The following is a 27,828-nucleotide window of genomic DNA, read 5'->3' on the forward strand; positions in this document are numbered from 1 at the left end:
AAGGAAAAAAAAAAGAAAATTGAAAACTGAGTCCACGGAGGGTAAAAAAGGTCGTTTGTTCAACAATTTCATCACCCGTTTTTTGAGACTGTTCATGTCCTGAAGCAATCATCCACGTGTAAGGACATGATTCTGCCATATCCTCTCATAAAATATAATCTCAGTCTCCTTAACTTCGTCATGGAAGTTTGCAATTATTCCCCTCTTTTTTTTTTCAGAAATACACTTTATATTTTCATATTAGCATCCCATGTTTTTTTTTAAATCTACCAAGTTAACAACATTAAGTCATAACTAAAAATGAAATAAACAAAAGTTACCTTTTAATTTGCTTGATTTATGCTAAAAAAATTATATTTGATTATGTATGCTGATTTATTTAAAATTTATTGATATATGTTATTTTTAGAGGAAGAAAGAAAAATATGTTTTACAGAGCATATTTTCACTGTCAATTTAAGAAAAAACACGTCTAAAATTGATAACTTAGCTCCTTTGCTTAGATTGTTAAATATTAGTGTTTTTATCCTTGAGTCTGAAGTTCGATTCCTCTCTTTCACATTTGCATTTTTTTATTTCATTTGTTTAAAGCTTTTTTTAATTAATGATTATAATTAATAAACATATTGTTTTCAAATTTTTTTTAATTAACAACTCTTTTATCTATAAAATCAAATATCAAATATGTAATTATTTTTTAAAAAACATCAACTAATTCTTTTCGTATATTTTTCTTTATATTTACTAAAAAATGATATTTGCAATAATTATTTGATTTTATAAATAAAAGAGTTATTAATTAAAAATATATTAAAATTAAGAAACTTGAAAAATAATATATTTATTAATTATAAACATAAATTAAAAAAAAGCTTGAAAGAATCATTTAACCATTTGAGCAAAAGAGCTAAGCTATTAATTTTAGTGAAAATGCAATCTACATTGCACATTTCTAGCTGACCTGGTTGAAAGTGCACCATGTAAGACATGTTTTTAGTAAAGACGTACAGTATAGAACATATATTGGTAAATTTAAAAAAATAAAAAGCATAGATGGTCAAATATCAATTTTTTCAGCATATATGAGTAAATTAGCCCTTTCATTTAGAACATTATACATGAAAACCTCTGATAAATTTTTTTGTATCTTTTTTATATTTATTCAAAACTTGAATCTTGGGTAAAAGAAATTGGGATCTTATTGCAAAATGTTGAACTACAGATGGCTTAAATGTAATTTACCCTGGTTTTGTTTTGTCCCATTTTGTGTTTAAGGCAATCATCCAGTGCTATACAATCTATGTTAAGTTTTCATGGTTAGTTCTTGCTTATAACAGCGGCAAAGCTAACTACTCTAAGACTAATGCAAAGCACCTCACTTTTTATTTTTATTTTATATTGCCTTTCTCACACTTCTTTAAAAGTTTGGAACTTTCAGGCAACAAGGAAGAGATCTCTGCAACTTCAACTGAAAGTAAGGAATTTTCTTTTGATAGAAAACTTGTTGGTTGTAATAAGGATTTACTGTTTTTTTTAAAGACTTTTTTCATTTGTTGGGTTGTCTTAAATTGGTGCAGTTAAGGTTACAAATATGAGGTTTTTCTTGTATTTTTAAAATAAAGAGTTGAGCTTTTTTTTTTTAAATGCTTGTTCATGCACTTTCTGTGTTGGGATTTTAGCTCAGAAATCAAAGGCATTCAAAGCTCATGTGGGTGCAAAGATAAGAATTTTTACTCATTGGGTTTATTTTTGTTTATGTTTTGGTGAATTTGATTGGATTGGGAAGGGGGTTACTGTTCATAGTGTTATAAAGGGGAATTGGAAGATTATTACATTTGTATGTGGTTGATTTGGAAGGTTAATGTGATTGATGATTGTGAGGGAAATCTGAGTTCTTTAGTGATCTATTGCTAAAAGAGAGACAACCCTGTCTGGATTTAAGCTTTGGCAATGGCTAGAATAAGGAAAAGAAGCATACAGTTAAGCAAGCTTTGCTCATTTGCATGTTGTCGGTCGAGTTCTCAAGACGAACATGCCCAAATCGGGCAAAAAGGGTACTCAAGAGTGGTGTATTGCAACGAACCTGATAGTCAAGAGCAAATTCGGCTCAGGTATCGGGGGAATTATGTCTCCACTACCAAGTATACAGCAGTTAATTTCCTCCCAAAGTCTTTGTTTGAGCAGTTTAGAAGGGTTGCAAATATCTATTTTCTTGTTGTAGCTTGTGTTTCTTTTAGTCCGCTGGCTCCATATTCAGCACCAAGCATTATTCTGCCTCTCGTTGTGGTGATTGGAGCTACAATGGCCAAAGAGGGTGTCGAAGATTGGAGGCGAAACCTCCAGGTGATGCTTGAATTTCTTACTCTCCTTTTGGTGCTTTGCTATAACTGTTTGTTTGCTTCCTATTGAATGCTTTCGGTTCAAATTGTATTCTGTAAAATAAAAAAAATAAACAAGTTCAAACTACACCAAATGTGTTTAACAAATAGGACAAATTGTACCGTAAAATAGGTCACAGAATTTCACATTGTTGTCAGTAAATCTGTTGCATCGCATGATATACCATCAAGGTTTTTGATTAATGTACTGGTATTTATGTTGTTCCCATAAATAACAACGGCTACTATTAACGAACATGCTATTTTTTTTCATGGTAATTTTAATTTGCTTGTCCATATATGATAGTGGGAGTATGATTCTTGTCTTGTTCTTTGTTATTAACCCGATTTCAAAATAGATGCACCGTAATTGAATTAACTGCTTTTATTAAGACTGCAATGACTTGATCTGTAAATATTAAATTTAGACACATTAAAAGCAAGTTCAAAGGTACTTGAGGACAAAAGTTTCACATCAGATGGTCCAAGCTCACAAACTTGGATATGGTAATTAAATTCTCCTGTCCTATCTTAAGAGGTTTCTATGCTTTGTCATGATTATAACAATAAAGCATTCTTGGACTCGAGTGTGAGTGTTAGATGTTGATATGTGTCTGACATAAGCATTTTCAATTATTTCCACCTATTTCCATGTATTTGGAGGGTCTTTCTTGTGCCTGCAAATTATTTTCTCAGTAAGTATAATGAAGAGTGTCATTGTGAGAATAAAAGTTATCATTTCTGTTTTTTTCCGTTCATTTTTAATAAGGTAAGCTAAAAACTCCTTTTATATAGGGTTGATGCAGCTTCAGTTTTCCAATATTATATTTGGCTTGTAACTGAACCTTGTTTGGCTACATTTGTTGAAATTTAATCTCGATGCAATTTTCATTTTCTGATTGCTGATACATTGAAATGCATGCATCGGTGTTGTATTCGGCCCTTTGTTTGTCATTTTGTTGTGATATGTGTTAGTCTTCTTGCTTCCGTGGGCACTCTTCGTTCCAGTAAGTTTTCTTTGAATGTGTATAAGACATCTAAAGTAGCAGTCTCCATGGTTTTCAGGATATAGAGGCAAACAATCGAAAGGTTGAAGTTTACGATAAAAGTTCATGTTCTTTCAGACAAACCAAATGGAAGGATCTCCGTGTTGGTGATCTTGTTAAGGTGTGCAAGGACGAATATTTTCCTGCTGATTTACTCCTACTTTCTTCAAGCTACGAAGATGTTGTTTGCTATGTTGAGACAATGAACCTTGATGGAGAGACTAATTTAAAGTTAAAGCATGCTCTCAATGTAACATCCTTCTATTCTAGTGCAGAGAGCCTCAAGGAATTTAGAGCTGTGATCAAGTGTGAGGATCCAAATGAGCATCTTTATTCTTTCATCGGAACATTGTACTTTGATTGTCAACAATACTCACTTTCCCCACAGCAGATCCTTTTGCGAGATTCTAAACTGAAGAATACTGAATATATCTTCGGTGTGGTTATTTTTACTGGACATGACACAAAAGTAATGCAGAATGCAACAGATCCTCCTTCCAAGAGGACTAAGATTGAGAGGAGGATGGATAGGATAATATATGTCCTTTTCAGTACTCTGATTTTGGTATCATTCATAGGATCTCTGTTTTTTGGAATTGAAACTAATAACGATCTTAGCGGTGGAAATTATACAAGGTGGTATCTCCGACCAGATAAAACAACTGTATTCTTTGACCCCAGAAGACCAGCAGTGGCTGCATTTTTGCATTGCTTGACCGGTCTTATGTTGTATGGATATTTGATACCTATATCATTGTATGTCTCAATTGAGATTTGCAAGGTTTTACAAAGCATTTTCATTAATCAAGATCAGGCTATGTATGACGAGGTAATGGATAGGCCAGCGCATGCACGGACATCTAATTTGAATGAGGAACTTGGTCAGGTCCATACTATACTCTCCGACAAAACTGGCACTTTGACATGCAACTCGATGGAGTTTGTGAAATGTTCAATAGCTGGCACTCTCTATGGTCGTGGCATGACAGAGGTTGAAATTGCTCTGGCGAGGAAAAGAGGTGAGCAATTGACTGAACAGGCGCCTATTGATGCTTCTGAATCAAAAAAATCCTTCAAGGGTTTCAACTTCAGAGATGAACATATTATGGATGGGAAATGGGTGTCTGAACCTCAAAGGGATGTCATACAAAAGTTCTTTCGGGTCTTAGCAACTTGCCATACAGCAGTTCCTGAAGTAATGGGTCCTGATGAGATTATGTATGAAGCTGAGTCACCTGATGAAGCAGCATTTGTCATTGCTGCTCGAGAGGTTGGTTTTGAATTTTTTGCAAGGAATCAAACAAGCATAAAATTGCGTGAATTAGATCCCACGAGTGGCATAAGAGTTGACAGGTAACTTTTTTGTAACCTTTCACATCATCTCAATCTTGTTATGCACATTATTAATCTTATCTCCCCCCAAAAAAAAACAGTTGTCTAGCTACATAAAATGAGCAGCTTCACAAGGCAGCTGTGAATGAATTAGTGTCTACTTTGCAGGGTATACGAGCTTCTTCATGTTTTGGAGTTCAGTAGTGCTCGGAAAAGGATGTCCGTAATTGTAAAGAACCCAGAGAACCAGTTGTTGCTCCTTGCCAAGGGTGCAGACAGGTTATAACTTGTAACCCATGCTTCCTCATGCAGATATATTGTGGTAGAATTTTATGAAGTTGTAGAACAGTTGCGTTGATGTAATATCTTCATTTTTCACAATATGTGCAGTGTTATATTTGAAAGGCTTTCGAAAGAAGGTAGGGCGTATGAGGAACGGACCAAGGAGCATATTGAAAAATATTCCGAGGCAGGATTACGAACCATGGCAGTTGCATATCGTGAGCTTGATAATGATGAGTATAAAACTTGGGAACAAGAATTTCTGAAGGCCAAAACTTCTGTATCTGCTGATAGAGATGTTTTGATGGATGAATTGGCTTGTCAAATTGAAAGGGACTTAATTCTTCTCGGTGCCACAGCTGTTGAAGACAAATTACAAAAGGGGGTCAGTTAAATTAGTTTGGGATTTGTTGCAACTGTTATTACTATAATTTCTAATGAAACTTCTGAAATCACTGACCTATCTCAATATGTGCTTTAATATATCATCCTATTGTTTTATATTGAAACATCTGTAATATCTTAACAAAGAAATAAGTGCCAAATTGTGTATATAAAATTGGTTTTGTTGTCTAATCTAATTATTTATGGTTTTTATAAACAACTATGTTTCTTCATTATGCAGGTCCCAGGCTGTATTGACAAGCTTGCACGTGCTGGAATTGGAATATGGGTCTTGACAGGCGACAAAAGGGGAACTGCTATTAATATCGGGTATGGTACAAGTTGAACCGAACTTATTGTCTATAGTTTAATGAATGTAAATGCTATAAATACTGCATTTCCACAGGTATGCATGCAGTCTACTAAGACATGGAATGAAACAGATTGTGATCACGCTAGAGTTGCCGGAAATTTTAGCCCAGGAAAAAGAAGGGGATAAGGAGGCCATTGCTGAGGTACAGACTACATTATTCTGAAGTGATATTAATGCAATCCATATTGGGAAACATCTGAATCTATTATGTTTTTAGGCTTCTCTTAATAGTATAAAGCTGCAAATACTCAAGGCAAAATCTCAAGTGACTGAAGAAAGTTCAACTGAGTTTGGCCTGATAATTGATGGCAAGTCCTTGACTTATGCTATGGACAAGAATCTGGTAAACAGCTTTATGGATCTTGCAATGCGTTGTGCTACTGTTATATGCTGTCGATCTTCACCGAAACAAAAGGCTGTTGTAAGTATCATGTTTGTGGAGCCAAGCAAGCGATGGGATTTTTGTAAGGATTATCAGACTTTGAAGCAATTGACGTGAAAATAATTTGATAAAATTCTAGTATATATGCAGATTACAAGACTGGTGAAATCCGTTACGGGTAGAACAACACTAGCTATTGGTGATGGAGCAAACGATGTTGGTATGCTTCAAGAGGCTGATATTGGGGTAGGCATAAGTGGAGTCGAAGGGATGCAGGTAAAATTATGTCTTTGTTCTCGTAGGATTCTCCTATATTGCTCTGATTCCTTTTTTGTTTTGGAAGTATCTGTGTCCAACATTAGTATCCAACACATATTTGGAAATGAGAATGGGATATGATCCTCCAAGAACTTAAGTATTTATATGAGAAAAAACATGCACGTGTTGGATACAGCCCCATATCTGTCCCTCACACTCGAGATGAGCAACTAGGTCTTCTCTTATAATTCGTACATTTCTTTTTGTTTCTGGGGATTAGAGGAGTCAAATCATGCAATGGTGTTCTTTATCGAGATGTGGTTCTGCTATTTTATCTGTTTTTCCTAGGCATGAAGTGATTTCTTCCGATGATCCTTTTATAGCATTGCCTTGGCTCTTGGCTCTTGCCTCCTTCCGTTTTGGTAACCTGGCTTTCTGCACCTTTTTGTGGCTTATGCTTGATAGTTCATCCATTTTATAGGGATATTTGATTTGATAGAATATATGGCTTTCTATGAATTTTCCTCTTCGAAGGAAGAATGAACTCAAACTTATGAATTTCTTCTTACTGCGAGACCTCATATTTTGGTTTAGACCATGTCCTGTCTTTGAGATATTTAACTGTTTGTCTGGTTTCTAACTTACTTCTAATAACTATCATGAACTGCAGGCTGTTATGGCAAGTGATTTTGCGATAGCTCAATTTCGTTTTTTGGAACGTTTATTACTGGTGCATGGCCATTGGTGTTACAGGCGAATATCGATGATGGTAAGAATGTTCTCATCGGTTTTCCACATCGCTGCAAAGTTAAACTCAGATAATCTTATTATTTTGATATCTTGAGAACGATAGTCTTTGTTGTGGATTATTTCATTTTGCATAAGACTCTTGTCTTCGAATTGGTGTTATACTTTTGGAGAATGGACCTTTAACAATTTTTTTGGTGATTTCTTCGATTTCCGGGAATAGATTAGGCAAACATTTAACAAAAAATGAATATTCGTGCTGAAATCATAATTATGTTTTCGGTTATTGCAGATCTGCTACTTTTTCTACAAGAACATCACTTTTGGATTTACCTTGTTTTGGTTTGAGGCCTACACTTATTTCTCCGGTCAGCCTGCTTATAATGATTGGTACATGTCATGCTACAATGTCTTCTTCACTTCGCTTCCTGTAATCGCTCTTGGTGTTTTTGATCAGGATGTTTCAGCCAGACTTTGCCTCAAGGTAAACAATTCTGTATGTTAATGTCATAGATGCAGTTTCACTCTGAAGAAACTTGTTTTTGCGTGTTCCGAACTGCTACCTCCTGTGCATATGAGCTTAGAATGTCTGTCTTTTCTTTTGCAGCATCCTTTATTATATCAAGAGGGTGTGCGGAATATCCTCTTCAATTGGCCCCGTATTCTTGGTTGGATGTTTAATGGACTTCTTAGTTCCATAATCATATACTTCTTAACGACCAACTCAATAACTGGTCCAGCATTCCGCAAAGATGGTCAAGTTGCTGATTATTCGGTTCTTGGGGTGACAATGTATACATGTGTAGTTTGGACTGTAAATTGCCAAATGGCGTTGTCGATCAATTACTTCACATGGATCCAGCATCTGTTCATATGGGGAAGCATTGCCTTTTGGTATATATTCTTGGTGGTTTATGGTTCGATTCCTCCGACATTATCTACCACAGCATACAAGGTTCTTGTCGAAGCTTGTGCTCCGAGCATCCTGTACTGGCTCACCACCCTTCTTGTTGTTATTGCCGCGTTACTACCTCTACTTTCCTATAGGGCTTTTCAGATTCGATTTCAACCTATGGAACATGATAGAATACAAATACAAAGACGAAGGCCAGAAAGCACGGAATATGATGCAACTCAAAGAAGACTTTCAGAAAGTTCGGAGGCCCGGACTTCTAGTGAGTTGCCTTCAGAGGTTAGAATCAGAATAGATAATCTTAAGGCAAGTTCGAAGCGAAAGAACTGATGAAATTGGAATGGTGCCTTGATATACGAATCAGGTTGTCTTTTTTTCTCGGCAGTTTAAGCACAGGTGCCTCAAGAAAAGCGCAAACATCGGAATTGCTTCTGCTGGACTTGGTGTGTAGATTAGGGGTGTAAATCTGATTTATGAAAGTCTTGTTAATGCATAGCTATGCTTCAAACACACTGACCTCACTGATATGTAATTGGTTTTTTTTTTCTTAAGCTTGTCTAACTTGTGAATTTGCAATGGAAGGTAAGAGCATTTTATCCTTTTGCTAAGGGAATGGCAATAACATGATAACATTATTGGGTAAGGTTTCTCATCTCCAACTCTTCGGATATATATTTATATACAATATTCATATCGGATGTACATGTATGTCGACATAATCTTTGTTTCGTTGTTAAATATGTTTACATTCAACATTATTACAAGAAACAAGTGATACATATAAGAACACTTTTAAGTTTCCAATAGTAATACCATCATCACTTTTCTCAGTTCAGAATTTGCAAATATATTCATTTCAGACGGAGGGGATCGAGTTAAGCAAAGCCAGCCGCCCCTCCACGCTATGCAATTCTTGCAGATGAACTAATCCGACAGTCTCTGAAGTTTTTTACTAAATGTTGCTACGAGTTTATATTTAAATGTCAGCCACTAATATTTAAAAAAAAAGTAAAATAGTTATAAAATTATTTTAACAAATTTTCTTATAAAAAATAATTACAAAAAAAATCCTTTCTCTCCCACTCAAATTATAGGGGGAAAACATGGCTAGTTTCTCAAATTTCTTCCATTGTGAAAGGAGCGAGAAAGCAGGCGGTATTGCCAGGAATGTGTGGACATATCCAAAAACAAATAAACATCGAAAAGAACAGCTGAGGTTGACTATCTAACACAACCCCACATATCATTGGAGCCATGTTTTAGGGATAGGGTTTTATCTTCATCTATCCATTGCTTTAATATTTTCACCCATTCATTCATTCATCTTCATCTCTCCTGCTGCACCATTGCTCCCCCCCTCCCCCCCAAAACCCAACAACTTTTGCTTTATATTTCTCAATATTATCCCCCACTTTTTTTTTTGTAAGTTTTGTTTCAAACATATATTTATCATCTTCCTGGAAAATTTTTTTAAAATAGGAATAATGTCAAATTTAACCCTTTACGTTTATATCTTCAATTTAGCCATTGTTTTTTTTAGCTAAATTTGATATCATTTTTTTAAAAAGAGTTAAAATTAACTATCAACCTTTTAAAAGTGTCGAAATGATGTTTTTTTGATGAGAATACTAACTAAAATATTAAAATTTTAAATATGACAGTCTGCATGCAATCTATGTGTAGTTATGTCCTGTACTATATATTTTTAAATTTCATGAACTTTTTATATATTTTTTCAATTTTAACTTTGATTTATTTTATTTTTATAATTTATAAATTATTTATTGACGTGACATATAAAATGAATGTTGTTATGTTAGTATGATGTGCATATGAATTGTCATGTAAGTTATCATGTCAACAACGTTAAAAATTAATGTTTTAGTCACTATTTTCTCTTTAAAAAATTAATTTAAATTTTTTTAAAAGACTAAAAGTCAAATTAAACAAAATAAAAAGAATAAAAATCAAATTAAAAAAAATATAAACATTGTGGATTAAATTTATCATTATACCTTTAAAATCATTGCATGCATGTCTCAAGAGGGAAAAAGACTACATTAATAATATATAAAGATGTAATGAAAAAAAATGTAATAAATTTTTATGAAAAATATTTGATGTTTGGGTGCAGCATAAATTTTATGCACTATCACTAAATCACTAAAAAATAAGATAGAAGATTGTCATTAATATAAAATAAAAAAATTAAAGAATTTAAAAATAAAAAATTATTTTTAAAAATATATTAATTATAATTATTAAATATAAATAAATATAAAAATATCAAATCCAAAGTTTAAATTTTAAAATTTAAAAGCGGAAATGTAAAACCAACACTTGAAAGAGAAATAAAATAGTTATATTTATTCAAAAAAAATAATTATATTTAATATTTAATTATATTAAATAAATTTAATCGTAAGTACTTTAATATATTTTTTATTCTACACTAGCAATTATGTGTTATTTTATTATTAATTAAAAGTGCGTGAGATTAATCCTAAATTTATTCATGATAATGCGTTAGAAAGAGAAAAATGGATGTCCATCCAACGTCCAAACATAATCTACAGAGGTAGAAGCTATCCTTCACAAAAATATGGTATAAATATTGTAAATTGTATGACACCTTGTGGCAATGTCGACCGCTTCCATTAACGGCTGGTGCCTCACTTCGTCCTCCACTGCCACCGCCACTTCTTTCCCTCTCTGGCGACCCACATTACGATCCTCCTCCATTGTTGCCACCCTCAACTCTTCCCCTTCTCCTCCAACACTCATCCGCAACCAGCCTGTTTTCGCTGCTCCTGTTCCTTTGCTCACCCCTTCTAATTGGGTATACATATGGATTATTCTCTTTTATTACATTACCTTTTTTTTTTTACTTCTTAAATCTCGCATTATTAAAATATAAATATATAATATATTACGCAGTTATTATTAAAATATTTTTATATTTATTTCTAAAAACTTTTAATAAAGTGACATTTTGAGTATCAAATAATATATATATTTCCATTGTCATGAAAATATTAAATATTAATGTGGCAATCCGTGAGAGTTTAGCACGTGAAACTCTAGGAGTGGCTAAAGACGTAAATTGCCACATCAAAAGTAATTATATCCAAACCACGTTTTATCTCATGATTTGTCAACCACGTGGCATTTCATCAATGGTGGCAGTAGCCACATGAGCAGCTTACAGCCTTGCTAATAATACGTGTGAGGCTGTGGTTACCCTAAACCCACCAATCAAATTTATTTCTTTGGTTGGCTAAATAAATAACATTTAAATTACAAAGAAAACCTTCCCAAATCACGTTTTGTTTCCTGAGTTGGCCTTCCATCAATGGTGCTAATGCCCTTACCTGGTCTAGTAAGACGCGTGTGGCTCTGATTAACCCAAATCAGCCAATCCAATTAATTATCTCTCTTTCTGGCTAAATAACATCAAATATAAAATAGCTGGTTCTGAGAGCTAAATTAAGATTTAACATTTATTCAAAACAGAGAAAGATTCATTGAACTAGTTTGTTTCTTTATTGTCAGACATTTCTCATTTTTGTATGCCCTCCAACGAACTAATAATATATATACATGTACATGTAATGGTAAGAACATATAAGAAAGTCACTGACTTTTACTGGTGCTTGAAATTTTTCAGAGAGAAGACATGGGAGACAAGTCATACGAGGAAGCCATTGAAGCTCTCAAGAAACTGCTTAGGTAATATATATAAAATTATAAACTATCTTAACTTTTATCAACTGTTGGTGCTCTCAGAACATGAGAAGAGTAGACTTTTAACTTAAATTAATTGGAGTTTAAAAGTTTCTCAGCATTAACTTTGAATAAATTGATACATGTAGTGAGAAAGGAGAATTGAAAGCTGTAGCAGCCGCAAAGGTAGATCAAGTGACAGCTGAGTTAAAGACAACATCTGATGATTCTGTGGAGAGGTTGAAACAAGGATTCGTTTACTTCAAGTCACAAAAATATGAGTTAGTCATCACTCTTTTCATTTTTTTTCCTTTAATTTTCTTCATATTCTTCAATGGTTTTTCACTAACTGCTTGCTTTTTGTCTTCTTGCAGGAAGAATCCTGCTTTGTATGCTGAGCTTGCCAAGGGCCAAAGCCCCAAGGTACATATATATACACATTCACTAACATGTATTGCTGCAATAATTTGTAGAGCTAAATGTGGGGTATAAAATTGTTGCAGTATATGATTGTTGCCTGCTCCGACTCCAGGGTATGCCCATCTCATGTTCTGGACATGCAACCAGGGGAAGCTTTCGTGGTTCGTAATGTTGCTAATATTGTTCCACCTTACGATCAGGTAACTTACAGAAGAATTGCATCGAACTGTTGGGTCCGGGTTCATTTTAAAGCTCTGTCAGGTTGATGACTCATTTGTGTATGTTATGACAGACTAAATACGCTGGAACTGGATCTGCAGTTGAATATGCAGTTTTACATCTCAAGGTTCAAGAAATTGTGGTGATTGGGCACAGTGCCTGTGGTGGAATCAAAGGACTCATGTCTTTCCCATATGATGGAACAACTTCTACGTATGGGCCTCATTGCTCTACAAAAAGAAAAAAAGCTTTCTACATTTACTAACTAATTAAATAACTGATTCATTTACTAACTATAATCTGATTGAGAATTGCAGTGATTTCATAGAAGATTGGGTTAAGATTGGAATGCCTGCTAAGACCAAGGTTCAAGCAGAACACGGGGGCGAGCCTTTGGGAGTTCAATGTACACATTGTGAGAAGGTATACCTTAAATCTCAGCTTCTCGGGATAGAAAACGAGTTACATATATCCCTGTCTAGCACACATGGAGTCATGATTATGGGAATATCACCTTGATTGAACATACTAGCATAGATTGTATGAACCAACTGGGTTAAGTCCTGGTTCACAAGTTTCTAACCGACGATGGGTGTATTATATATAATTTCAGGAAGCAGTGAATGTATCCCTTGGAAACTTGCTAAGTTATCCATTTGTGAGAGATGGATTGGTGAGGAAAACTCTAGCACTCAAGGGTGGTTACTACGATTTCGTTAAAGGAAGTTTCGAGCTTTGGAGTCTCAATTTCCGGCTTTCTTCGCCTCTCTCCGTCTGAAATCATCATCTGCAGTGACACCATCTTTGTTCCTTAATTATTTCTTTTTCCTACAGTATTGTACTACGCATGCTTGTCTCCTTCTGCACTTAAGAATAAAAGAAACATATGCTTCTAATGACTATATTAATGGCTGCCCAAGGACCGCCATTCAGTCCTCTTATTTTATCTACCATCGTAAACGTTCTCAACTGTTAGCGAGTGCGTATCATCTTATGAGAAAATTTGTGATGGGACTTGGGATTGGTTAGCCATAATTCCTCTCCTCTTTCTCCCTTTAATCTCGAGGGGCTGTTAGACTTATTATGTATAATATTACTGGGTTGGATAATAAATTTGCTTTTTGAACTTTTAAATGTCCCACCAATATACTTTTTACCCTATGTGAGATTGATATTTTCAAACATCTCACTCTTCCATTATTAAACATCATCCAATAAAGGCTTGGTTTCTCAGCAGTTTGTTCATTCCAGAACTTAAAGCATTTTTAATTGCCATTAATCACAGTCATGTGGACCTGTATTTCATCAATTTATACCATTGATGTATATATTATAATATTCTTGTTTGAGATCTGTATGTATTATGCCGAAACCACCAAACCTGAACAAATAAATTTTCATTCAATACTCTTTTCTATAAATGTGAACTGCATATCTACATAAAATTATAGTAATTGAACCTGACCTTACACAAACTGAAAAATATATATCGAGTAAAAATTTATTAGCCTTTCCACCATGATAGCTTTAAACGGTTTAATATCTTAATCTTCAAACACATGAAATAAAAATGGTTTTACAGTTCACTAAATTCGATAATGGTTATTTTGATTGTGGCATTTGTTTCAGAAATATCTTAATCTTCAAACACATGAACTGCTCAAATACATGAAAAATCTTTTGAAAAATTTAACATTGCCATGTTAGATGCATACTTATATCTAAAAATAAAACCCGAATCTAATAACATAGTCTCTAGCTAAGATGAAAAGAAGAACATTCATGGAAGTGGTCAATCATGGCAAGTGTACTTAGCTCATAATCATGGTCAGGAATCCAGAAAGTGTTGATATAACTCTCACTGGTCATTGATTCTTGAGTAGTATTGTTTAAGACCCGATGATCAATGACTTCCTGCTGGTTACTCTGATCCACTGTTATACCCGTGGTTTCAGTGGTTGTTCCATGTCCAGGACTTGGATCCGTGGCTGCCTCATCAACATGACACACTTTGACTTGCTTTGAACTTTGACAAAAATCGATCCTTGTCTTGTTTTGATCAATGATCCCTAGTTTCTTCCTCAAATGACTATTCCAGTAATTCTTGACTTGATTGTCAGTTCGACCTGGAACTCGTTTCGCAATCAAAGACCACCTGTTTCCAAGAAGCTTATGAAGTCTAATGACGAGGTCTTCTTCTTCTTCAGAAAAATCACCCTTTTTAACGTTAGGACTCAGGTAATTCATCCACCTTAGCCGACAACTTTTCCCACTTCTCTTCAAACCTGTACAAGGAACAAAAAACATAACATCTTAAAGAAGAAAAGACAGAAAAAATGAAGTGTGACTGTGTTGTTAAGAACCTGTTCTGTTGGCTATTTTGTTCCATTGTCCTTTTCCATGGACATTGACATAATCAATGAGTAACTTGTCTTCCTCCATTGCCCATAATCCCTTTTTGTATAGAATTTCACCTTCTTTTTTCATGGACATTTGTTGGAGTTGTTGCTGTTTGCTTTGAAGAAGATGCACAAGGATTTTGCAGTATATGGATTAGTTTTTTTTGAAACACAAATGTGTTTTAAATATATATATATTTTCCTTTTTCTTAGCTGTAAGTTTAGAATTCTGGTTGTATATATGGAGGTAATGATGAGATGATGATGGATGGCAGATTTGGATAAATTACTCTTAATAGCTTTTGCACACATCTTGACATATTTTGTGAGCTCTCTTAATTAGATTCATGCTAAATTAATTCCACATATTTTGGATTAAAATAAATGGTAAATGTTAAAGTTAAAAAAAAATCCATAACCTAAATTATGGTGTTTTTTTTTTCTATATATAAACAAAAGAGTTCATTCCTTCAGGATTAAGAGAATACATTACAAATGTTGTAATTCAAATATAATAATCTATTAAATGTTATTATTTTTTTAAAATTAAATGAATTAGATGCGAGTTTTAAAAGTCTAAGGCTTAGTTTGCATGGATAATATGTTAACTTACGGTTAGTGTAAAAATAATAGTGGCGATAAGATTAAATATTATAACGATATTGTAAAACAAAAATTAAATTAAACGCACGGCATCCAATCACCCATCCAAACCCTAATAGTTGAAATCAAAACAGAAAATGCAAAGATATTTATGCCAACAACTAACTGCCATATCACATCCGTGCATGTTGGGGCCGTAATGCCTTAGCAAATGCACATTTATCTAAATTCGGAAATCCATCACTTACTTTTTGGGACAATCAATTCCCCTTTCCTCTTTTCTACACTTCCACCTAAGCTTACGACACACCATTAGGATGTCCCTTAGTTACTAGGGTTTGCTTATTTCGTGTTACCCATATTCAATACTCATAGATGAGTCCATGTAACATAGAATTTGCACTTATACCCCAATCAGTTAAGAAGAAAGAGCAAGATAGATGCAATTTTTTACAAAGGTTGATAGCCTTGTGCTTCACATTGTGAAAACATTGTATGAAAGATGATAATAAGTTGATGGCATAGCCGCATAGATACAACAGGAATATTTTTCCAGTAAAATAGTAAACAAATAATAACATTTCCTTGTATATTTACTAGGTATTTAAGATTATGCAGCATACTAAATATCATTTCATGACTCATCTGGCTTTGGCTTGAGTATTATAGGGATCTTCTCCTCTTGTAACACCATAAAAATTAAAATTATGAAAAATTTATACACCATAAAAGATCTAAAGACGTGTCTATATATATAGAGAGAAAGAAATGGTTATTGGTTTTATTCAATGCTATATCATATCGCCAACTATACATTGATCAAAAACTCTGTACAAATCACTTTTGTTTGTGACCTCCTTTACTCTAACAGGTGTTATTATATTTGTAATATTCATGATTTTTAAATGGGTATTATTTTAAATACGTAATTAAAATGTGGTCCATTAGCCAATTTTCTTTTCAAGCTCAACTTTATTATGTAGGTTATAGTTTTTTTTTAATAAAAAGAATAGACTAGAAAAAAAAAAGAATCATTTACGGTATATTTTTATGTTAGATGATGATTTTGACAATTTGGTAGAAGCTAACCATAGAGAAGAGGAAGAAAGAAAAAAGGAAGGTCAATAGTGGATTTTAGAATTTAAGGTTAATTTTGGTTTAGATTTATTGTGTATTAATCTATTTTTCGTGAAATTCATGTATTTTATTTAGGTTAGTTCAATAGTTACCAAATTCTGGTGAGGTTCCGGCGACATTGATGTGTCAAATGAAAGTTCTCTTTAAGATATTTCAAATGGTATGCATGGCATCCATTTCAAATGGGTAAATTAAGAGAATGATTTTAATTTTTTTTGTTGTATAGGTTTCGGCAGTCTCAAATAGTCATCTTTGATACACTAGAAATTCATCTTTAGTTGTTCGTTTGTTTCAAAATTTAGATATTTTTTCGTAGTATGAAGTTTCTATTTTCGTTTGGTATTCCTATCTTCGTCATATGACTCCTGTGCCCAGAAAATGCTAAGTAAATTGTGATGATTTTTGGCTTTCGAAACTTAAGTTTTCAATACTGATTTTGACGAACCAAGTTTCTAAGTTTTTGTATTCCATCTAATATTTGAATTCATGATTTTACACTGTTGAAATACTTAGTAAATAATTTCAGAAATTTTTAAAGTTTGTGTGATTCACAATTTAGTCATGTTCTATTTTTAGATAATTAATTAGCTTAATTCACCTTCAATTATGATTTGTCGTAATATTACACCTAGTGAGTAGTTAGCTAGATCCCAAATTGCACGTTATAGATTAAAATGACTTGAGCATGAAACTTTTTTGGGTTCGATCCTTGGAATATTTAGGTGTTTCGTTGTAACACTAAAAATATTACAATTGACTTGTCACACTTGCAGTACACCACACATAGATTGATTGTTTTAGTGTTGATTCTCCGCCTCGATGTTCACACACTGGTGGCAAAAGCGGTCAGTGAGCTTTTGAAGACCAATCCTGGGTCAACAACTATATGTTTCCTAGATGATAGGTTGTTCCAAAGGTGTTGCATCTATATAAAAGCTATCATAGTTGGGTTCAAGGCTGGTTGTAGACCTATATATAATTAGCCTAGATGGTTATTTCTCAAAGGCTATTATGGTGAGCACTTGTTGTTAGCTGTTGGGATAAATGTAATCATTGTATCTATCCCATTGCATTTGCTATTGTAGAAAGTGAGTATAGGGATTCATGGGGTTGGTTCCTACAGTTGGTACAAGCTAACTTCGACATCACCAACTCTTACCACATTTCTTTCATGTTAGATAGGTAGAAGGTGGGTAAAATAATTCATTTGTTCTTTATTTTGCGTTTTATTTTGCGTATTTTAATTATGATGTTAGGGGTTGAAAGAAGCATCGGGAGAAGTTTTCCCAAATGTTGAACATAGGACTTGTATAAGGCATCTTTACACAAACTTCAAGTCCCTTCACAAAGGAAAAGCCCCCAAGTATCTACTTTGGAAAGCTACAAGATCAACCACTATGAAAGAGTTAAAGGTGTTATGGGTGAAATGATTCACCTTTCATCCAGTGCTCATTCATGGTTGAAAGGGAAAGACCCTTCGCAGTTATCCAAATGTAACACCCCAATCCCCAACAGTCGACTGAGGTGTTACATAAAAAGTAGACTTATACAAAGTTTCAAGGTATAACAAATGAACTGCCGTTAACTCAGAAAAAGTTTCTAAAGCACAAGTCAATAACTGGTATACGCCATAATGTATACGCAAATGAGTTTAAAACTTCTAATTGAAATCTTTCCTTTGAAAAATACAATATTATTGGCAGTGGTCATAATATATAAAATAGATTGACATATATGAGAAGAAAAACCTTCATAAAACATAATTCATAATTCATAAAAATTATCAAATCATTTAAGGGTAACATTCTAATATAACTATAGTTAAATAAACAGTACTTTATTACAGATTCAGATTCAAATCAGAGTTACACATCATCCTTAGAGAAAGTATGCATGTTACAAAACAAACACGGGCGAAGCTCACTACAGAGGTCACTTTTTCTGGTTGAGTCCTTTCTACAAGCTTATGACGAAGTATCACCTGGAAAGAGGGGAAGGAAAAATGGGTAAGTTCAAAAGAACTTAAAGAGCTCCAGAAAAGAAAAGACTCAATCCTTTAGATAAAAATACACAAGCAAAAATGTTATTACAATTGTAAACTCATGCATATAGACTAAAACACCAACTCTACACACTGAAATATTCGAGCGGACACTCTCATATCATTGGTGAATACTTAACCTTGGCAGATAGTATTTCTAGGTACACTTTAACATCAGGCGAACTTTAATATTGGGCATATACTTTCTTCCTTAACATCTAAAGGATAATTTCATCCTTACACTAAAAAGAACTTTAAGCTTAACAGAGCTGACACTTCCCAACCAAATACAATCTTTTCTAGTACAAATCTTTGCATTCCAAACATCTCATCAGGTTAAATCATACACACCTTCATTATGACGAATTCTATACGCCAAATACCAATACTTACAAATACACTAGGTTTCTAACCCAACAAACAGGGAACAAAACTTACCGCTTAACTATAACACCCCTGACTTATCTCTATTTTTGGATTAAGGTTACGAGATATTACTACATTTAACAAGACCAATAATACAATGACATAATTCAAAGATTTATTTAAACATCATAAATTAATAAACAATCGTCATTCATAAAATACATTGGAAAACGAGGCTTAAATTGAGCCTACGAAACCTTAAAATCAATTTAGAAACAAGTACGGAATAATTTGAAACAAATAAAAAATGATAAAAATTGAAAATAGGGGTCACACGGTTGTGTGGCTCAGCCCAAACTATGTGGCCAAATCGTGTAATAATTTGAGCACGTGTAACTCAGGGTCATACGACCGTGTCGCCAGTCGTGTAACTCTCTGAGATCGTGTGGGCAATCTTACACCAAAAATCAAATGGTGAAACACCCCTAACCTATCTTTGTCGCTGGATTGGGGTCATAGAGTATTAGGATAACATTTTAAACATTTAACAGTATATACAAATAAATATTCACCATATTTATAATCAGTCAATCACATTCCATACATAAATATACATACACTTATGGGCCTTAAAATGAGTTTACGAGGCCTTAAAAATAGATTGAAAATAATCTAGGGTCAATTTGAAACAAAACGAAAAAGTTAGGAAAAAGTTGAAAAAAGTTTGAAAAATAGGGGACACATGGTCGTGTGTCACAGCCCAAACTGAGTGGACATTCGAAATCCAGACACACGGTCGTGTCCCAGCCCATGTGTATATTTTAATTAAGGTCATATAGCCTAGTTGCGGGTCGTGTACCAGATCATGTTTGAAACTGTTTTGGAACACATAGCCTTGTCACAAGCTATGTGCCAGACCATGTGAACCTTGCACCTAAAAACATTAAGACACATGGCTGTGTGGATAGGCTGTGTACGTCACATGGCCGTGTGAACCAAAATTTGCTTCCAAAACAAGGCATAATTCACACCTATCTTAGGTAACAAACCAAGCATAAAACATCCTTATAATTACCATAAAAAACACTTCCAAACCAAGCAAAATAAGTCAAATTCCTACAATTTATGTGCCTAACCAATGTGCCCTCATTGACACCACATTTAAATCATCAAACACAAGTCACATTTCATCCATCCTTTACCTAATCAATATGCTATTCAAAGTCACCACAAACAAAGATTAAACATTCCAAAACCAAGTTAAAGAGCATATGACATTAACCACTTTTCTTACTCAATCAAACATCCACCAAAATAGCCAATCTCACCAAATTGCCATTTCACAAAACATTTACGAATTCACATCAACATCTAAAAGAATCAAGCTTATCCAACATGCTTATTTCATTCATAACTATGTACAAGCATTTGTTTCAAAACAAAACATAACTCAAAAGTTTATATGACATTCAGTATAACTAACTTATACTAGGTTCAAGTACAGACAAAAGACTATTACTCAAAATATCATCACCATAGGTACATGCCAAGACACACTAAAAAGAAATACATCATCAACATTGAGTTCGGGATTGTTGTGGGATGTTGTGTCGTCAATCAAAAATTAGTACCTAACTTGCACACAAAGGAACAATCAGATATTGAATAATTTCCCTAATTCAAAGAATTACATTTACACCTAACCACCATAATTTCATAATCAATATCATATAATGTTTATCTCTATGGAATTTACCATTCTACTCGATAATTCATATTATACATTTTTCATGATATCTTTCACATTCCAAATTTCTCCAATGTATTTATTATACCTTGTTGATATGAGTCATTCAATGAATGGCACTCGGTGCCTAACGGTTAAACCATAACGAAGATTTGTGCCCAGTGAAAGACGGGTAAATTGACTAGTATAATGGTGTGTCCAGCACTAATGTCAATAGATTGCGCCCAACGCTAGTCGGATAAATCGACGAGTATAATGGTGTGCCCAACACTAGTCAGATAAACTGACGAAGATTACGCCCAACGCTAGTCGGATAAACCGACAAAGATTTGATACAAAATTTTAAAATTCTCAATATCTCGTTTCATAATGCAATCAATCACAACCACAACTATAAATATATCTTTGATCAATTTCGTATTCATTCATATATACATCTATAATTCTCCATTCAATTGGATTAAAAAAGTTACATTACAATAAAATTAGATATCAAGTAGTAACTAAATTAATTAAAATAATTTATAAAGTTTGTGTTCAAGGTCTGCGAACTTATAGAATTTATGATAGTTTCCGGTGATCGAAGTTGATTAATCGAAACTTTCTCCTTCCCTCAGTTAACGACCACTTTACTTGTTTCTTGATTTAAATACAATAATCTAATTCAATTGACTAACTCAAAACCACAATTATTCAATTTAAACAATCAATTATAAAATTGCATTTCAACATTTAACCATTAATAATTGGCCATTACACAACTCAGTCCTTAACATAAAAATTAACTTCATCTCATCCTCATTTAATTTTTATAGCTAGCCAAATATACATATAATTCACTAAAAGTCCTTAAATTCTTGAAATTTATAATTTAACACCATGACATTTTAATTTATAACACTTAACTCCTTTAGAGCTAATATTAACTAAATCACTACTTAAAGTAATATTTCCTCATACCATACAATTTAATAACCCAAACAATAATTTCTAGCAAAATAAATAGTCTCAAAACAGTCCCTATATTTATCATAATTTATCCATTTAGTCCTTCCATTAGCAAATTTTTTTTATAAATTAGTCCTTAATGCGAAATTTCCTATATTCACTCTACAAGGTAGTCTCACTTAACTTCCAACTCCAAAACCTATCAAAACACCAAAAACTTAAATTTCTCTAAGATGACATCTTCTATAATATTAACAATTCTAAAAATTCCAATATGGGTAATCTAACTTATGATTTAAGGGTTCTAAAAACATAAAATTTATGCAAAAATGACAAAAGAATACCAACCAATTTAGGCTTGGAAGATTAGAGAACAATGGCCGAAAATGCCACCCTCCCCAAATTCAGCATGCAAAGAGACGAAGTTCTCAATTTTTTTGTTTCCCTCATCCACTATCTTATTTGTTTCTTATATTTTATCATTTCATTTTTACTTTTATGTTAACATAATTTGTTGCTTATTAGTTATAATATAAATAACATATACTAAAAAAATATCAATAATAATCATCCACTATCACTACTTATATAGTTAATGGTCTATTTGTTTAATAAGTCCCTTACCCTAGTCTCACCATGTAATTTTGTATTAATCACTACTTTTATTACCTTATTGATTTAATCTTTTTTATTAAATTAAGTAACTAAACGTTAAAATTTCTTAACCAAATTTTAATACGACCTTCACCAAAATTTGTAAATATTAATTAATTAATAAAATATTAACTCGTTTGTAGGAATGGGGATCCTATAACTATCGTTTCTGACGCCACTGACAACGGGTCATTACAAGTCTCTCCCCTTTAAGAAATTTTATTCCCGAAATTTACCTGAAAAGAGGTGAGGATACTAGGATTTCATCGTTTCCTCAAATTCCCAAATTGCTTCCTCGATGTTATGGCTACGCAAAAGAACTTTCACGAGTGGAACACGTTTGTTACGCAATTCCTTCACCTTACGAGCTAAAATTTTAACTGGCTCTTCTTGGTATGACAGATCAGGCTGAATTTCCACATCTTCTACTAAAATAACGTGAGATGGATTCAAACGATATCTCCTAAGCATTGACACGTAAAACACATCATGCATTTTCTATAGTTCCATAGGCAATGCCAACCTGTAAGTGACATGTCCAACACTTTCAATAACTTCATATAGTCCTATAAAACGATGACTCAACTTTTCTTTTTGCCTGAATTGAAGAATTTTCTTCCAAGGCGAAACCTTCAAAAATACCTTATCATTTATGAAAAATTCAATATCTCATTGTTTTAAGTCTGTGTATGATTTCTATCTACCAGAGGCTGCTTTCAATCTGTCTCGAATCACCTTGACCATATTTTCCGTTTCTTGAATCAATTCTACCCCAACCACTTTCTTCTCACTCAATTCAGACTAGCAGACATGGTTTCTACATTTCTGACCATATAAAGCTTCGTATCGAGCCATTTGAATGCTCGATTAGAAATTATTATTGTACACGAATTCGGCCAAAAGTAAATAAGATTCCCAACCCGATTCAAAATCAATCACACAGGCTTGAAGCATATCTTTCAAAATTTGAATAACGCGTTCAGATTGCCAGTCCGTTTCGGTGTGAAAAGCCGTGGTAAAATTTATTGTACTAAGTAACTCATGCAATTGTTTCCAAAACCTCGAAGTGAATTGGGGATTTTGATCAGAGATAATTGACATAGTTACATCGTATAATTTGACGATTTCCCGAATGTAGACTTCAACTAACTTTTGTAGTGACCACTCTGTTCTAACTGCAATAAAATGAGCTGACTTTGTAAAACGATAGACTATCACCCAAACAACATTTCTATTGTTCGGAGATAGTCATAATCCAATTATGAAGTCCATCATCATACGTTCCCATTTCCATTCAGGAATGGAAATAGGTTGAAACAATCCGGTGGGAACTTAATGTTCTGCCTTGACCCGTTGACAGGTTAGACATCTAGCCACAAATTCAACTATTTCCCTTTTCATGCTAGGCCACCAATACAACTTTGAAGGTCGCGATATATTTTCATTCTATCAGCGTGTAAAGTAAAAAAGGTTGTCGTGTAATTCACGAAGTATCAATTCTTTTAACTTAGAAACATATGGAACGATAGATTCAATTACAAAATCTCAAAAAATTACAATCATCAATGCTGAAATTTTCAATTGAGCTATCTTGAACCATTTTTCTCTTCCCTGCCAACTTTATGTCCACTAATTGTGCATCTTTAATTTGATCAAATAACACTAGTTTAACTTTCAACTTGGCCAGTAAACTATTGTTACTGTTAATATTGAGTTGAGTGAACATTGCTTGTCACTCGACTATAGCTTTTCTACTCAACGCATCCGCTACGACATTAGCTTTACCAGGGTGATAATCTATAACACAATCATAATCTTTCAAAAGCTCGAACCAATGATGTTGTTTTAAATTCAACTCCTTTTGAGTTAGGAGGTAATTAAGACTTTTGTGATCAGTGAAGATATGTCACTTTTCACCATACAAGTAGTGTCTCCAAATCTTTAGAGCTAAAACTACAACAACTAGCTCTAAATCGTGCATTGGGTAATTACGTTCATGTATTTTTAACTGCCAGGACGCATATGTAATTACCTTACCTTTTTGCATTAGAGCATAGCCTAACCCATTCAATGAGGTGTGGCTATAAACCATAAAATCTTTTCCCGATTCTAATAAAGTTAAAACTAGTGCTTTAGTCAACATCTATTTCAGTTTCTCAAAACTTTCTTGGCACGGCTCGCTCTAAAGCAATTGTACATTCTTTTGCAACAGCTTTGCCGATATTTGAAAATCTACTAATGAATCTTTAGCAGTAACCAACTAAACCAAGGAATCTACGGATTTCTGACATATTCTTTGATGCTTTCCTCTGAATAGTTGCCTTAATATTTTTTACATCCATTTGAATTCCGTCAGTTGATATCAAATGCCCTAAAAATACTACTTTAGTTAACCAAAATTGACATTTACTGAATTTTCCGTACAAATGCTTTTCTCGCAAAACTTGTAAAACAATATGTAAATGTTGTTCATGATTAGCTTCTGATTTTGAATAAATTAAAATATGATCTATAAAAAAAGACCACAAACTGATCAAGATAGGGTTGGAAAATATGATTCATGAGATTTATAAATGCCATAAGAGCATTCATCAATTTGAAGGGCGTCACTAAAAATTCGTAGTGGCCATAACACATACGAAGGCAATTTTCGGTATATAAATATTTTTCACTTCAATTGATAGTAGCCCAATCTTAAATCAATTTTAGAAAAGACTGAAGCTCCCTTCAGTTGATCAAACAAGTATCGATACGAGGAAGAGGGTATCGATTCTTAATTTTCAACTTATTTAATTGTCGATAGTCAATAAAAAGTCACATTGAACCATCTTTCTTTTTAATAAATAGAATTGGAGCTTCCTAGGGCAATATACTAGGACGTTTAAAGCCACGTTTTAGCAAATCTTGCAATAGAACTTTCAATTCTTTTAACTCTGTTAGCGTTATACGGTAACAAGATATGGACACTGGAGTTGTACCAGGGAATACTTCAATTGCAAACTCAGTCACTCGATCAGGTGGTAATCCCAACTATTCCTTAGGAAACACATTGGAGAATTAAAAAACTGTTCGAATATTACTGATTTCACTATCCCTGATCTTTGAATTGATAGCATAAGCTAGAAAAGCTTCGCAACCTTGCTCCAATAACTTATCAGCTTGAATCGATGAAATAATTTGAGTAGAACCACCCATTTTAATGGCAGTAACTTCTATAATATCATTGTCTGAATCTTGGACTGAAAGCATTTTCTTTCAGCAGTCGAGAACTACCCCGTGCTTGGTTAACCAATTCATACCCAGAATTACATCAAAATCACCAAAAGGCATGATTAAAAAATCCATTAAAAAGGTTAAAATTTGAATTTTGAGTGGACATTGTTTACAAACTTGATTAAGTAACACTGTTTGACCCAACGAACTTGATATAGTCATAGCTACTTTAGGCATATCAGATTTCATTTTCCTAGATTCGACCAGATCAGTATTAACATACGATGAGAGGAACCAAGGTAAATAAAGGTATATACAGGTGTAGAGAATAATAGAAAAATACCTACTACAACATCGATAACATTCCCCTCTTCTCGATTTTCCCAAAACCGACTCAACCTAGCCTCTGATACCAAATTGTAACACATCAATCCCCAACTGTCATCTGTGGTGTTACACAAAAAAAAGACTTATACAAGGTTTCAAGGTATAACAAATGAACTGGCATTAATTCCAAAAAATTCTCTAAAGTACAAGCTAATAATTAGTATACTTTATCATGTATACACAAATGAGTTTAAAACTTTTAGTTGAAATATTTCCGTTGAAAAATAAAATATTACTGGTAGTGATCATAACATATAAAATAGTTTGGCGTATACGTGTGATTTGTCGTAATTCATTGTAGTGGAGTAAACTAGTTTTTGCACTTAAAGTGCTTGAATACAATCATTTTTATTTTATTTTAATTAAGTTTTTTTAGTTTCATTTACATTCCATAAAATGTGTAATTTGAGTCTTTTATTGATCTTAGGGGCCGAATGAGGCCAAAGGGTAAACTAATATACTTTGTGAGTGTCCAAGAGATCATTAGAAGGTGTATCAACTCAATATTGGTCACTGTATTGTAACATGAGGAGTTTGATGATGCAATATAGAGAGTAGAGAGCAAGAAGTCCAAGACTACCTTTAGTGTCGCGACACCACCATGGGATTTCATGACATACCTTTGAAGCTATTCTAAGTACGAGCATATTACCTTCGATGTCGCGACACGGGCAGTAGGGTGTTGTGACACTGGTCCTATATGAAAAATACTTACGAGCCAAGGGCGTTTTGGTCTGCATAATCAAATATTAAACACGAGAGCGTCAATTGACCTAGGGTTGAGGATGACGGAAACCCTAACTCTATAAATAGGTTCATTTAACACTTGTTATGGGTAACTTTTAATATTGTATAATTGTCTTCATAGTTTTAGTTTTTTAATTTTTCCCTTTTCTTAGGCTTTAGGTTGTTTTTAGCTTTTCCCTTACTTTGGTGGGAGGTTTGATTTGTAGACTCGATCAAGTCTTTGTGGATTCCGCACTTTATTCAAATACAATTCAGGATCTTCTTTAACCTTTTCTCTTGATTTATTATTCATGCTTATCATTCATATCAAGTTTATTATGGTTATGAGATCCATGGGGAACTAATCTTCTTATCGCTTATATTAGTTTTTTTAGTTTTGTTTACATTCTATAAAATGTGCATATTGAGTCTTTTATTAACCTTACAAGTCGAATGAGGCCTAAGGGAGAGCTAATGTACCTTGTGAGTGTGCAGGAAACCATTAGAGGGCATTTCGGGTCAATATTGGATGCTATGTCACAACATAGATAGCAAAATAAAGAAAGTGAAAAACTACCTTCAATGTTGCGACACAGGCTGAGGGTGTCTAAAATGCCTTCAATCTCACTTTTGTAGCTAACAGTTTGAAGTAGCTTTGGCAAAATACAGCATAAGGTACCGAATGACCATATCATATCATCCACAGGAAAATGGACAAGCAGAGGTATCCAACCGTGAAATAAAACATATTCTGGAGAAAACGGTAAATTCAAACTGAATGGATTGGGTGGCTAAACTAGACGATGCCTTATGAGCCTATAGAATAACATATAAAACTCCGTTAAGAATGTCTTCATACAAGCTAGTCTATGGTAAGAATTTCCATTTACCAATTGAATTAGAAAGGAAATCATACTAGGCATTTAATGAGTTAAATTTAGACCTAGAATTAGCTAAAGAAGAAATATTATTTCAACTCCAATAATTAGAACAATTTCATTTCATGGCTTACAAAAATGCTAAAATATGTAAAGGAGTAAACTTTGACATAATACAAAGATTAAAAAGTGAGAATTTGTACCTGGGTAGAAAGTCTTACTGTTCTAACTCTTAATTGAAATTATTTCCTGGGAAATTGAAATCAAGATGG

At 33.5% G+C, this 27,828-nt stretch overlaps 3 protein-coding genes across 11 annotated transcripts; 2 read left to right on the plus strand and 1 right to left on the minus strand.

The window, feature by feature from the left end:
• Window positions 1-1,339: 1,339 nt before the first annotated feature.
• LOC107959850 (probable phospholipid-transporting ATPase 8) lies at window positions 1,340-8,703 on the plus strand. Of its 7 annotated transcripts, none has more exons than XM_041114247.1 (13): window positions 1,368-1,474; window positions 1,858-2,111; window positions 2,222-2,343; window positions 3,444-4,777; window positions 4,925-5,035; window positions 5,147-5,423; window positions 5,664-5,752; window positions 5,829-5,937; window positions 6,013-6,259; window positions 6,317-6,453; window positions 7,106-7,204; window positions 7,475-7,666; window positions 7,790-8,703. In XM_041114247.1, exons 2-13 carry the CDS (start codon window positions 2,033-2,035, stop codon window positions 8,423-8,425), a joined length of 3,432 nt encoding a protein of 1,143 aa, XP_040970181.1. In that variant the 5' UTR covers window positions 1,368-1,474; window positions 1,858-2,032; the 3' UTR covers window positions 8,426-8,703. The 7 variants fall into 7 exon arrangements, with proteins under 7 accessions (XP_040970179.1, XP_016751498.2, XP_040970182.1 ...); XM_041114249.1 differs by having other exon boundaries at window positions 6,013-6,216; window positions 6,328-6,453; XM_041114245.1 differs by having other exon boundaries at window positions 1,340-1,474; window positions 1,858-2,343.
• A 1,908-nt stretch (window positions 8,704-10,611) lies between these two features.
• LOC107959851 (carbonic anhydrase, chloroplastic) lies at window positions 10,612-13,583 on the plus strand. Of its 3 annotated transcripts, none has more exons than XM_016896015.2 (8): window positions 10,612-10,934; window positions 11,763-11,824; window positions 11,968-12,099; window positions 12,193-12,241; window positions 12,322-12,438; window positions 12,531-12,670; window positions 12,775-12,880; window positions 13,071-13,583. In XM_016896015.2, exons 1-8 carry the CDS (start codon window positions 10,737-10,739, stop codon window positions 13,233-13,235), a joined length of 969 nt encoding a protein of 322 aa, XP_016751504.2. In that variant the 5' UTR covers window positions 10,612-10,736; the 3' UTR covers window positions 13,236-13,583. The 3 variants fall into 3 exon arrangements, with proteins under 3 accessions (XP_016751504.2, XP_016751502.1, XP_016751503.1); XM_016896013.2 differs by lacking the exon at window positions 10,612-10,934 and adding an exon at window positions 11,329-11,474; XM_016896014.2 differs by lacking the exon at window positions 10,612-10,934 and adding an exon at window positions 11,529-11,662.
• A 492-nt stretch (window positions 13,584-14,075) lies between these two features.
• Window positions 14,076-14,950, minus strand: LOC107961466 (transcription factor WER-like). Its single transcript, NM_001327711.1, is given in 2 exon segments — window positions 14,076-14,742; window positions 14,821-14,950. Coding segments are annotated over 2 exon segments (660 nt in total). The 3' UTR covers window positions 14,076-14,212.
• Window positions 14,951-27,828: the final 12,878 nt, after the last annotated feature.

This window comes from Gossypium hirsutum, chromosome A05, assembly GCF_007990345.1.
Source record: "Gossypium hirsutum isolate 1008001.06 chromosome A05, Gossypium_hirsutum_v2.1, whole genome shotgun sequence".
Lineage (NCBI taxonomy): Eukaryota > Viridiplantae > Streptophyta > Magnoliopsida > Malvales > Malvaceae > Gossypium > Gossypium hirsutum.

Bases quoted from the DNA above. Each gene is read 5' to 3' on its own strand.
- LOC107959850 (XM_041114245.1), top strand. From the start codon at position 1,951: ATGGCTAGAATAAGGAAAAGAAGCATACAGTTAAGCAAGCTTTGCTCA. The intron at 5,753-5,828 runs GTATGGTACAAG...GCATTTCCACAG, and splicing joins GGAACTGCTATTAATATCGG to GTATGCATGCAGTCTACTAA. The intron at 7,205-7,474 runs GTAAGAATGTTC...CGGTTATTGCAG, and splicing joins ACAGGCGAATATCGATGATG to ATCTGCTACTTTTTCTACAA.
- LOC107959851 (XM_016896015.2), top strand. From the start codon at position 10,737: ATGTCGACCGCTTCCATTAACGGCTGGTGCCTCACTTCGTCCTCCACT. The intron at 10,935-11,762 runs GTATACATATGG...GAAATTTTTCAG, and splicing joins TGCTCACCCCTTCTAATTGG to AGAGAAGACATGGGAGACAA. The intron at 12,100-12,192 runs GTTAGTCATCAC...GTCTTCTTGCAG, and splicing joins TTCAAGTCACAAAAATATGA to GAAGAATCCTGCTTTGTATG.